The 12,013-nt window shown below is 57.0% G+C and overlaps 3 protein-coding genes across 3 annotated transcripts; 2 read left to right on the forward strand and 1 right to left on the reverse strand.

Moving 5' to 3' along the window:
* Positions 1–872: 872 nt before the first annotated feature.
* GCG54_00007434 (Microtubule integrity protein mal3) lies at positions 873–1,881 on the reverse strand (the record flags this gene model as incomplete). The annotated part of the gene is made up of 3 exons (XM_045407415.1): positions 873–1,402; positions 1,475–1,571; positions 1,681–1,881. The coding sequence occupies 3 exons, from the start codon at positions 1,879–1,881 to the stop codon at positions 873–875; spliced, it is 828 nt and encodes a 275-aa protein (XP_045266860.1).
* A 609-nt stretch (positions 1,882–2,490) lies between these two features.
* On the forward strand, positions 2,491–8,758 carry GCG54_00007435 (ATP-dependent RNA helicase DRS1; the record flags this gene model as incomplete). Its single annotated transcript, XM_045407416.1, has 3 exons — positions 2,491–4,077; positions 4,128–4,846; positions 5,791–8,758. 3 exons carry the CDS (start codon positions 2,491–2,493, stop codon positions 8,756–8,758), a joined length of 5,274 nt encoding a protein of 1,757 aa, XP_045266861.1.
* A 1,140-nt stretch (positions 8,759–9,898) lies between these two features.
* GCG54_00007436 (Pectate lyase E) lies at positions 9,899–10,841 on the forward strand (the record flags this gene model as incomplete). The annotated part of the gene is made up of 2 exons (XM_045407417.1): positions 9,899–10,359; positions 10,412–10,841. 2 exons carry the CDS (start codon positions 9,899–9,901, stop codon positions 10,839–10,841), a joined length of 891 nt encoding a protein of 296 aa, XP_045266862.1.
* Between the last annotated feature and the right edge of the window lie 1,172 nt (positions 10,842–12,013).

The following is a 12,013-nucleotide window of genomic DNA, read 5'->3' on the forward strand; positions in this document are numbered from 1 at the left end:
GACGGCCCACTGTTGAATGGCAGGTTCCTGGGTTCCTGGGCGTGCCTGGTTCTGAAAGACGGCAGCCTGAGGGGGAGAGGTTGGTGGTCGTGTGCGCTGTTTGACGCCTGTGGCGCCTGCATGGAACCACTAAACTGGAGCCTGCCGCAGGAATGACCGCATATCTGGGACACCTCATCAGGAAGGGCCTGGGCTTGGGCTCATGACGAGGGCCAAAGAGAGACACCGAAGCCCGAGTGATTGTCACTGCCTGAAGATCCCGACTGAGATGGATACAACGCTGTGGCTCTTCACCGCGGGCACACCGTCTTCTCTGCCATGACAGCTGCCATGCCCATCTTTCCACACTAGACAAGTGACAGCGTGAGAAGAAGCCTTCCAGAATATTCATCCGAAATGCAGTAGTCATGTTCATGCATAAGCTTCACCTCTCCGACGACTAGTAGATTGAAACTTGGGAGGATCACTCTCAGCCCAGACAGACTACTGTGCCGAACCAAAATACCCCATACGAATCGTCTGAGCCGTCTCGGACGCGTGGTCCGGGACCATACGTGCCTCGCTCTCACTCACACCACACGAACATAAATGACTCGGGGTTCCCAGACCAAAATGTTTTGATTCTATCATGACTGCTCATGTGGGACAAGAGCGCCGCAAGCCCTGACCAGCCGGCCGACCCTATTCCAGGCTGCCAACGCCGTCCGAGTGCTGCTCAGCCTCATCGCCAGTATACGATTATTACGTGCCTCTGGGTATTTGTACTACAGCCAAACCCATGTGCTTTTGCTTAAACCCCAATCTGCATGCCCATCCAATAGTCTTGGGTATGCCCGCGCCCTCCTCACACCTTGGTCCATGGCAACACCTGCCTAAAAGGTCTCCTGATCGTCGGCAGCTTCTCCCTCGGCGGGGATCTCGAAGCCCTCCTCTGTCGAGTACAGAATCGTTTGGATCTGCTTGACGAGACCGTCCTCCTGCTTCTCCAGCTCGGGGTCCTCCTCGACGGCCTGCTGCACAAGAAGCTCAATGTCGCGGAGCTTGCTGAAGTAGAAGTCACGCTCACGCTCCAGACCGACGACAGTCTCCTTGAGGGTGGCATTCTCCTGCTGCAGGGCGGCGCTGCCGGGGCCGGCCGCCTTGGCCACGCGCGGACCGCCCGAGGGGGTCGTGCCTCCTCGTCTGGCAGCGCCGGCAGCAGGAGCAGCGCGGGGGGCGGCACCGCCACCGCCGGACACGGGAGCGCCCTTTCGGCGGGCGACAGCATCGTAGTCGTGGTCGGGGAAGTTCAGGTCCCAGAATCTCTTGGTCCATTGAAGGAACTCGAGGTTGTCCTGCATCTTGCACTTGACGAGGGCTTCGACGGGGATGGGCTTGTCGATCTGATGTCTGGCAAAGGTGTCTGCAGAGAGCAATGGTCAGCGTCGGGTTCGCTGGGCACCAAACGCAAGGCAGGATCGAGGGCTGGACTCACTTTGCAACACCTTGAAGTTCTGTATGTATGCATACTCGCTGTTGACGTTGAACTTGACCCTGGACATGGGGATGTCCATGAAGATGCTGTCAAACACCTGGCATAGCGCCGCGCTGCAGTCAAACCGGCGTTAGCAACACATCACAAAAATCACCAGGTCCCACAAATCGCTATATGGCGGGGGAGGGGTATCGGGCTGCACTTACCCCGTACCGCATTGCTCGACCTTTGTGATGTTGAGGGACAGCAGCTGGTTCAACCACTGGATGAGTTCCTGTCTGGATAGTCTTTTCTGTTAGCTGGGAGTGCTCGATGTCGAATCTGCGACGCGCCGGGTCCGTGGTGCGGTGGTGGTGGGCGCCGCGAGATGGAAGGCCGTGGAAAGATACGAACCTGGATTCGCCCATCTTGACCGTATGTGACTGATCTCTGGGATTTTTCGTGTGTTTGGATGAAGAATGCGCGCGCAAAAAACCGGGAATCGAAAGGACGCTCGAGAAGCAGAGACGCGATGAGGCGTAGAGAAAGGAGACGTGGGTGGTTAGAGCACCGGAGTTGGGCTTAGGACGAGACAGGCAAGTGTCGAAGTGGCAGAAATTAAATCTCGTTGCTTTGTCGCCGGCGGCGTGAAGGCTGCCAAAATTGTTGGCAATAAGTGGTCGCCCAATCAACCGTGGTGGGGGCAATTACTCGGGAGTTGCCCCTACCTTCCACGTCCCCCCTAAACACTGGCAGTGACTGGCTGGCGGCCTGGCCGTCTCTGCTGATGACAAACACCGTCACGTGTCCGTCCTCCGATCACGTAACGCACTGACCAGCGCGGCGGATGGGACCGAGTTGTCTGACCGCTTGGTCCAGGTGGGGCCCGACGGCGGCAGAAAAAGTCAAGCTCCACTGTCCGTTCAGAAAAAATTCTGGCACTGAAGATCGAGCTGGGGGATTGGGAAAGCGTGTTAGAGCAGACGATACCCCGCGGGACTGTCCATTCGCTTTTCAACAATTCTCAACCACCCAACATGGCCCCCTCTCAGAAACGCAAGCCGATTGACGACGACTTCGTCCACACAATTTCCGACAATGACGAGGACATTGTCGAGGAAGAAGAGGCTGTCGCGCCGCCCCCGAAGAAGAAGGTGAAGACCGCCAAGAAGTCCAAGAAGTCTAAGAAGGGTGAGGAAGAGGAGGAGGAAGAGCGCGAAGGCATCTGGGGCAAGAATGAAGACGACGACGGTGCCATGGACTCCGACTTCGAGTTTGCCCAAGACGGCGCTGTCGAATTCGGCGACGACGAGTTTGAGGGCTGGGGCTTCGACGGCGCAAAGAAGTCCATGAAGAACCAGGACCCGGTTGGCGTCGATTTGGACGAGATCATCCGCAGGAGGCGCGCGAAGAAGACCGGCAACGAGGAGCCCGAGGCCGCCGTACAGGAGGAGGCTGGTGACGACGACGACGAGGCAGAGAACGACATGGATATCGACCTCGACGACGATGAAGACGGAGTGCTTGCCGACGACGCCTTCGGCATGGGTGTTGACCCTGAGAACGAAGGGTCGGCCGATGAGGAAATTCCCGACGCAGAAGACGAAGACGCCGCTGCATCAGACAACGACTCCGTTGCGACACCCGTAGACCACCCCGACGACGCCCGCGACGATTCAGACGACGAAGAGGAGGATGCAGAGGAACAAGCCAAGCGTGATGCCTTCTTCGCGCCAGAGGAGCCCGCACAGCCCGGCAAGAAGGATATCGCTTCATCATTCCAGGGCATGTCTCTGTCGCGTCCCCTTCTCAGAGGTCTTGCCGCCGTTGGCTTCTCCAAGCCCACGCCCATTCAGGCCAAGACCGTGCCCATCGCTTTGATGGGCAAGGATGTTGTCGGTGGTGCAGTCACTGGTTCTGGAAAGACAGCCGCCTTCGTCGTGCCCATTCTCGAGCGTCTCCTGTATAGACCGAAGAAGGTGCCCACCAGCCGTGTCGTCATCCTCACCCCTACCCGTGAATTGGCTATCCAGTGCCACGCCGTCGCTACCAAGCTCGCGGCCTACACGGACATCAAGTTCACACTGGCCGTTGGTGGTCTCAGTCTGAAGCAGCAAGAGGTCGAACTCAGATTACGGCCGGATGTCATCATTGCTACTCCCGGTCGTTTCATCGATCACATGAGAAACTCTGCCAGCTTCAACGTCGACACTGTAGAGATTCTGGTGCTTGATGAGGCCGATCGTATGCTCGAGGACGGTTTCGCCGACGAACTGAACGAGATTCTCACCACACTCCCCAAGTCAAGGCAGACCATGTTGTTCTCTGCTACCATGACGTCGTCTGTCGACCGCCTGGTCCGCGTCGGCATGAACAAGCCCGCCAGGGTCATGGTGGATTCCCAGAAGAAGACAGTCGGCACCCTGGTGCAAGAGTTCATCCGCCTGCGTCCCGGCCGTGAGGAGAAGCGCATGGGCTACTTGATCCACATCTGCAAGACGATGCATACCGAGCGGGTCATCATCTTCTTCCGCCAAAAGAAGGAGGCTCACAGGGCAAGAATCATCTTTGGTATGCTGGGCATGTCCTGCGCGGAGCTCCACGGTAGCATGAACCAGGCTCAGGTAAGCACCTGTCTCATAATCCGCCAAGAACGTCACTAACAACCCTCTAGAGAATTGCCAGTGTAGAGAACTTCCGTGACGGCAAGGTCAACTACCTCTTGGCCACCGATCTTGCGTCTCGTGGTCTCGACATCAAGGGCGTTGACACCGTCATCAACTACGAGGCGCCGCAGAAGCTGGAGATTTACGTGCACAGAGTCGGCCGTACTGCGCGTGCCGGCAGAAGCGGTGTCGCCGTCACCCTGGCTGCCGAGCCGGACCGCAAGGTCGTCAAAGCCGCGGTCAAGGCGGGCAAGTCCCAGGGAGCCAAGATCATGAGCCGAGTCATCGAGCCAGCGGAAGCAGACAAGTGGCAAGCTCAGGTGGACGAGATGGAAGACGAGATCGAGGAGATCATCGTCGAGGAGAAGCAAGAGAAGCAGTTCGCACAGGCCGAGATGCAGGTCAGGAAGGGAGAGAACATCCTCGAGCACGAGGCCGAGATCAAGTCCAGGCCGAAGAGGACATGGTTCGAGACGGAGCAGGACAAGAAGAAGGCCAAGGACGCGGGCCGGGCCGAGCTCAACGGCGAGGGCGGCCCGGGCAAGAAGAAGGTGAAGATGAGCAACAAGGCCAGAAAGCAGCTCGACGCCAAGGCCATCAGGAGCGAGGGCCACGTATGGAAGAAGGGCAAGGCGGAGCGTGCTGGACAAGGCGCCGTGCTAAACCTCAAGAAGAAGAAGGTCCCCAAGAACGGCAGAATGAGGGCGAAGATGGCCCGTGGAAAGAGGTAGTCGTCGGTGGGCATAACGGAGGGAAAAGTTTAGACCAAAATACCATGTTGAAATACCATCTAATTCTTTCTTGGCACGAAGTTTCGTTCATCATGGATCATGGGGAAGTGCGCCAGCAAAAGGACCGAAATGCGACAGTTCAGTTACATCGAGCGAGTTGACAGGCCCTCACGTGTCCCGCGCCGGAGCGTCAGTTGATGGACTCTGGTCTGGCCCAGGCACGTTACATTTGCAGCGTCCTTTTTTCAGTGGGCCTCGTTTAAAACCACTGCTGAAGACGATCGCAGCACAGGGCACCTCACGCAGCGCATTGGAAGCTTCAGCGGGAGCTCGGCAAGCTTAAAAGATGACGTAACATCTCGTTTCGCTTGGACGTGGCCCTCATTCAGAGGGCAGTAAGCTGAGGTGCTCGCTGAGGAGGAGGCGCCGCTGTCTTACGCCGCCTGCATAATATTCCATGCATTTCTGGCACTTGGTCGCATCTGGAAATCGAGACACCCCGACCCGGCACCGGCAGCTTCTGAGACCAGAGACAACCTAAAGCTTCGCCCGCCCGTCGTCACGAGCTCCTAGCTCATCCCTCCCTACCCGCGTGCTCCCGCTACTTTGCCTCGACCCCTCGACCGCCGATTCCGCCTCCCAAACTCGTCGCCCAGATCATGTGCTTCCATCATTCTCTGCCGCTTCTTCATCAGCTGTAGAGCGTGGGGGTCAGAAGACGCTGTCGCCTGCGCAGCCTCGTGCACCTCCGGTCTGCCTCGCTGAGCCTCGGACGAGTAATCGACGCCGGTGAGCCCACGACCTGCCGCCTCTGGAGAACAGACGACGCGGAGAGACCCTTCCTGCATTACGAACAAAACCAGGGCCGTCCCGCACCCCATCGCGCCCGTCTTGGAATCTTGTCCAAGGCACCTACAACGATCAAGCTGGCTCCCTTCAGGCCCTTCAGGCGATTTGGTCCCCCGCACCCGCATCCTCATAATCGACTCAGTCTGCTGCGATACCTCTTCCCGCGAACCGTCCGAGATCGATATCGCGAGCGCGTCCTCAACTTCCGGCTCGACACGCTTCCGCAGCTCAAGCATCGCTTCCAGTCCCGCATTTACCGGTTGATTCTTGAGCGCCAGCGCAAGCGGAACGAAAAGTCGAGGCTTGTCGACGTCTTCCGGCGGCAAAGTCGCCGGCTGCTCTTGGGCCCACCCCCAGCGAGGCCGGCGAGGCATGCGAGAGCAGGACGCCCAGGCAAAACGATGTCCACTTGGTCAGACTACACAGGCAACGGAGGAGGAGGAGGAGGAGGAGGAGGAGCTACGGCTAACTCCAGCCGCAATGGGGATGGGAACGGCTATGGATATGGCGCGGCGCCAGAGGGCGAGCCGGCACAAGGCGAGAGAGGTTTCCGTCGGAAATGGCTGGCTGCAAAGGCAGGCAGCATGTATCGCGCCGGTGCAGTTGCGATGAACGAGATAAGAGAAGGATATGCGCAGACGCGGGTGAGGTCGCTGGAACCAGACGATGGCATGCCGAGGACGACAATACCCGGATCATTCCCAGATGTTGCCATTACAGTGCAGGGTGACGACCAGATGGTCATCTTTCCGTCCTATGCGAAGCGACACACCAAGCAAGATTGGGGCGATGAAAACGAGTACATCTCGAATGAACCACACGGGGCCATTAGAGATTCGGAGTACTGGAGGCAAGAGTGGGAGCGCAACGAAGACGAGAGGGCAATTGTGGATATTGACGTCAGAGGATGGGTTTACTCGCCGCACAAAGGGCCCATGACTAGACGCAATCGGATTCTCATCGGGCTCGCGCGCCAGTTGAGCGGCATCCCAGCGCCCAGGCAAGACGCCCCTCCCTCGGATTCGCTGGGGGCGCTTCACCAGTCTCACGAGGAGAGGAGGGAGCAGGAGAAGATTGCGAAAGAGGCGGCAGAGATTGAGAAGAGGGGTCAGGAGGAGAGGCGTGTGGCAAATCGCGGTGGCTTCAGCGAAGCGGCGCGAGAGGAGGACGACGATGACGCCGGTAGCATATACCCCGCGAGGTCAAGATCTCGCAGTGGCAACCGAACGCCTATGACGGCTCCAGGATCGCCCAAGATGCCAGCTAGGCAGTACACGAACGGCAACGAGCTGTCGGAGGCTGAATTATCCGTCGCAAACGCGAACCTCATGGCTAGGATAGCGCCATTCATGACGACACCCCTGATTCAGCTTCCCATCACCATATTCTTCTACAACGATGAGAAGTCGGCTTCGCGGACGGTGCAGACCAATGACGCTGGTCACTTCGTCATACGTGCCGCCTTGGACTTTGTTCCAACACATGTCCGCGTCTTGGCCAACCAAAGCCTATCGGCAGTTCAAGAAGTCAAGATCATTGAACCAAGGGGCGTTAGTCTGATCAGCGATATCGACGACACCATCAAGCGGTCCAACATCTCTGGCGGCGCGAAGGAGATCTTCCGAAACACGTTCATCCGTGAGCTGAAGGACTTAACGGTCGAGGGCGTCAAGGAGTGGTACAACGAGCTGCACGCGATGGGCGTCAGCATACATTACTGCTCAAACAGCCCGTGGCAGTTATTCCCAGTTTTGGCAAGCTACTTTATGATTGCCGGCTTGCCTCCAGGATCTCTCCACCTTAAACAGTACAGCGGTATGCTCCAGGGCATCTTCGAGCCGGTGGCCGAAAGGAAGAAGAGCACACTTACTCGGCTGATGAAGGACTTCCCTGAGCGGAAGTTCCTGTTGGTGGGTGACAGCGGCGAGGCTGATCTGGAAGTCTACACTGAGCTGGTTGAAACCCATCCAGGACGAATCATTGCAGTGTTCATCCGTGATGTCACGACTCCTGAACAGAGCGGCTACTTTGATTCATCGTTCGAGGGCACCGCTCGCCAGAAGGCTCCAACAATCAGACTTCAGGACAAGAGCGACGAGCCGGCAAAAAGGCCTGGTCTGCCACCACGCGGTGAGAACAAGACAGCCGGACCCGTTATGGGCGATCTGATTGACTTCTCGGACGAGCCGGAGCAGGCGACTCTGGATGACGCAGCTGCGCTTGCTCAACTCAAGGCAAGGCCAAAACCTACTTCAAGTGCGAGCACGTCTGATCTTGCTATCCGCAAACCTCCACCGCCTCGTCCAGTCAAGCCAGCAGCCCTTCGCAGTGCTCCTTCAGACACGAAGGTGCCTACTTTGGGCTCCAATGGCGGTTCTGCTCCACCTCCGCCTGCGCCACGGTCGAGAAAACCATCCGCTGACCGATCCGCCCCTCATCCGCTGTCACAAATACACAACGCATCGCAGCAGACGGTTGGTAGCACCGGCAGCGTACCCAAAACAGCAAAGATACCAGCATCGACTACCCCAGAGGAGATGAGCAAAGCGTTCAAAGTCCCACCACCGCCCCCACCTCCGCGGCGCAGGGACACCCCGTCCGGGGCCCGGAGCCTCAGCCCGCGGACCATTAATCGGCAGAGACTGTCGAGCAACGACGACATTGACTTTGAAGCCCTCCCACCGTCTGCCGGTTCTCAGCCGCCCGCGTTTGCAAAGACCAAGTCGAACAGCCTCAAGTCGGGAGCCACGTCTCCAACGTTGGGGTCTCCGACGATGGGACCAACATACCCCAACAGGAAACACGAGTTATGGATGCGCCGTCTGCAGCGCGCACAGGAAGTATTGGAGCAGCACGGAGTTGCCTTGTACACGTGGCGGAGAGGCGATGACGTTGTCGCTGAAGCAGTGGGCATGGTCGAGGAAGAACTTAAAAGAGTAGGAAATGGGAAAGGTAATGGAGAGAAGGATGCCCGGGCGGACGGAAAGAGGTTTGAGAGGCAGTTGAAGGCGGAACAGCAACACAGGCAGCAGAGGCCGCCGCAACAGCAGTGGAGGTGATTGATGTCTCGCCGCACCATCCCCGGAGAACCTGCGGTGTTGTGTTAATACAAGCGTCTGGAAAAACGGAATAATTCGGCGCTGATTTCAAGTAGATATAATTCAATCCAGTCTGAAATCGTTAATCCGGTGTTGCTCCGAGGCACTCGGGTCATGCCACAAGTCGCTACATCTGCTAGTTTCACGCAGAGATGGCAGAAGGCTGCCCGTGTCATTTACTTTTCCGAGAGCTCGACTTGGTCAATGCTGGGGTCATGGACGTGGTACAAGGAACTCTCCCAGTCGCAGGAACGATATTCGGCATCTCAACCGAACTACAGCAAGCATAAGAGCCAAACCCCCACAAGGAGGGCCGTTTGAAGAATATGAAAGTCCGTGTCAGGGTCATACCAGAAGTAGATGAACGGTTGCTTGCATATGCGGCTCTACACAGGGCAGACCCCGCCGCATGACCGACATCAGATGGTACAGATTAGCGCCCAACATCGATAGCCCATGTTCGACGTGGAAGCACCAGCACACGCAATTGGTGGTCTTTTGCTTAAAGGTCACTCTATCCCGGACCAGATGGATCCGTCAGAAAAAGCTTAGTTGACAACAAAGTTTCGGACGATCTTTGGGCACGTACCCCCGTTTTCAACGTGAAGCGCACCGTCGCCCTGGGATAGATATTACACTGGGGACTTTTGATATATCTCTGTGAAGGAGCATGTTTGATAGAGAATGGGAGCAAGATGCCGGAGAGCTCGGGCCCCGGGTTGGCTTGGAGGTCTCTTTCTCGAAGCCAAGATGCGATTGAGTTTTGTCTTATGAGGACGGTGGTATAGGGGTTCGCAAGGGGAGTTGTAGATGGGAGTTTGGTTATATAAACAGAATAGAGTTCTCTCGAGCTTTGGGAATTCGAATTTAGGAAATCATCATCAGCTTTCAAGAGCTCGAAAGATTTCAATAACTCTTCGTCTCAATACCTTCAACACGGCTGGTTCGTCTCAAACCTGACAGCTGGTCTATCGTCTCATCCCGCCTCTGCTTCTCCACGTTGCCCACATAGCTTGCGCGGCCAAGCCTTTCTCCATTTCATCTCAACCTCGCAGCCAAGACGCTAGACGTATCTCCCACTCCATCTACGACCCCTCCACAATGTCTCTCCGAAACATCCTCCTCTTGGCCCTGGCCGCGACCGCCCTCGCGTCCCCGGCTTCCAAGAGCGGGAGCCCCAAGGGGAGCAAGAAGGCAAAGCACACGGCGTCCAAGACCGCGCCCCATGTGCCCATCTCAACGGGCTCCGCTGGGTCAGGGTCTGGGTCCGGGGGCGCGAACAACGGGACGACCTCGGGCGGTGGTGGTCTAAAGACAACGTTTCCCACCCCCAAGGGCTCGCAGAACCTCGCCGCCGTCAAGACCATCGCGGCAGGCCAGTCGTTCGACGGCGGGATGCAGCTCTGGGACCGGAGCCCGAGCACGTGCAAGGGGCAGACGGAGGGCGGGAACAAGGACGCTGTGTTCATTCTCGAGGAGGGGGCTACGATCAGCAACGTTGTGATCGGGCCCAATAATGGCGAGGGTATCCATTGCCTTGGTAGCTGCACCATCAACAACGTGTAAGTCTTACCACAGCGTCTACAATATCCTCTCAAGCTAACCCCAATACAGCTGGTTCCAAGACGTCTGCGAAGACGCAATCACTTTCAAGCAGACCTCGGGCACGTCATTTGTCAACGGCGGCGGCGCGCAGAACGCCGACGACAAGGTGCTGCAGCACAACGGCGGGGGCACGGTCGCGGTCAAGGACTTCTACTGTAAGAGCTGCAGCAAGATGTACCGCAGCTGCGGCAACTGCAAGGCGCAGACGACGCGGCACGCGACGTTCGAGAACGTGCGGCTCGACGGCGGCAAGGTGCTGGCCGCGGTCAACGGCAACCTGGGCGACGGGGTGGACATCAAGAACTCGTGCGTGCTGGGCGGCGCGGAGGTGTGCGAGATGTTTGAGGGGAATAGTAGTGGCGGAGAGCCGAAGTTGACGGGCAAGGGGCCTGATGGGAAGGTTTGCGTTGCGGAGGGTGTGAAGACTAGCGGGTGCTAGGTTAGGGAGATGGGAGTTGAGGTGTGAATGGGGTCTTGATTGGATTGTACATGCTGTGCGTGGTTTGAGATTGTACATAGGAGATATCTTGTAGATATGACATGAACATGGCCAGAGGCCGGCTTCAACATTATTCAAACGTGTATTGCTCATCAATTGTTGTCCAATATCATGAACTGAACTGGATTGGTAAGCTTCTGAGATGTGCCACAATTCTTGTTAGGTTACAAACGCATGGCCCTAGACTCACCAACAACCGCACTCAAGCCACTACAAGTCCGTTGTCGGAAGTTGACCGGGATATCCCCTCCGCCCCACCCCGTCCTCCGACCCGGCACCCGGCCCCGTCACGATCCCCGCCCGCAATACCCACCCAGGGCTCGCAAATTCTCACACACGCAAATTCGCGACGTCATAATCTGCTTGTCCCCAGCCGGCCTCCACAGCACAGCAGCTTCGGCTCAGTTGGTCTATTAGTCTAGTTGGTTAGGACGTCGGATTCTGATGATGAATACCATCAGTTCCCTTCCGTAAGCCCAGGTTCGAATCCTGGATGGACCTTGCCCCTCTCTCGAGGACCGCGCCGGGATGTTGCTTGCTTCCATCTTTCCTTCGGTCTATTAGTCTAGTTGGTTAGGACGTCGGATTCTGACTTCTCTATGAGTTGGAATGTTCCGTAAGTCCAGGTTCGAATCCTGGATGGACCTCATTTTTGATCACCATGAGCGGATCACCTTGCCTTTTGTCCTGAGAATCTCTGAGAATCATTTTGCAAGTCTTGGCTGAGGAAAGAAGCGTGTCTGATTTATACAGACGATGGAACCTAAACTTGTTCAGATCGGGAGCCTTTATTGTCTGCCGGTGGACATATGTCAACAGCGCATTGCGCATGTGGCGATGAAACGGCGACGTTGAGTTTAGCCCGCGAGACGAACTACACTCAACAGGGGAAGCTGGTTTATACTCGTATTCAAGTCCAAGGTCGCATCTTCCCTCGGCTCCAACGGCGACTCCAGCCAAGGACAAATCCACACAAGTGGCGTTACCAAAGAACCGGCCACACCGTGTTACACTGGAATACGGGGGATGGAAGGATCGAACCGAGGGCCCATGAGGTAAAAAACATGTTTCCAGAGATCTCATCCCCTGCCAGGAGGCGAGGATTCCCCCAA

The sequence above is a fragment of the Colletotrichum gloeosporioides genome, assembly GCF_011800055.1.
Source record: "Colletotrichum gloeosporioides strain Lc1 chromosome Unknown consensus_27, whole genome shotgun sequence".
In the NCBI taxonomy this organism is placed as follows: Eukaryota; Fungi; Ascomycota; class Sordariomycetes; order Glomerellales; family Glomerellaceae; genus Colletotrichum; species Colletotrichum gloeosporioides.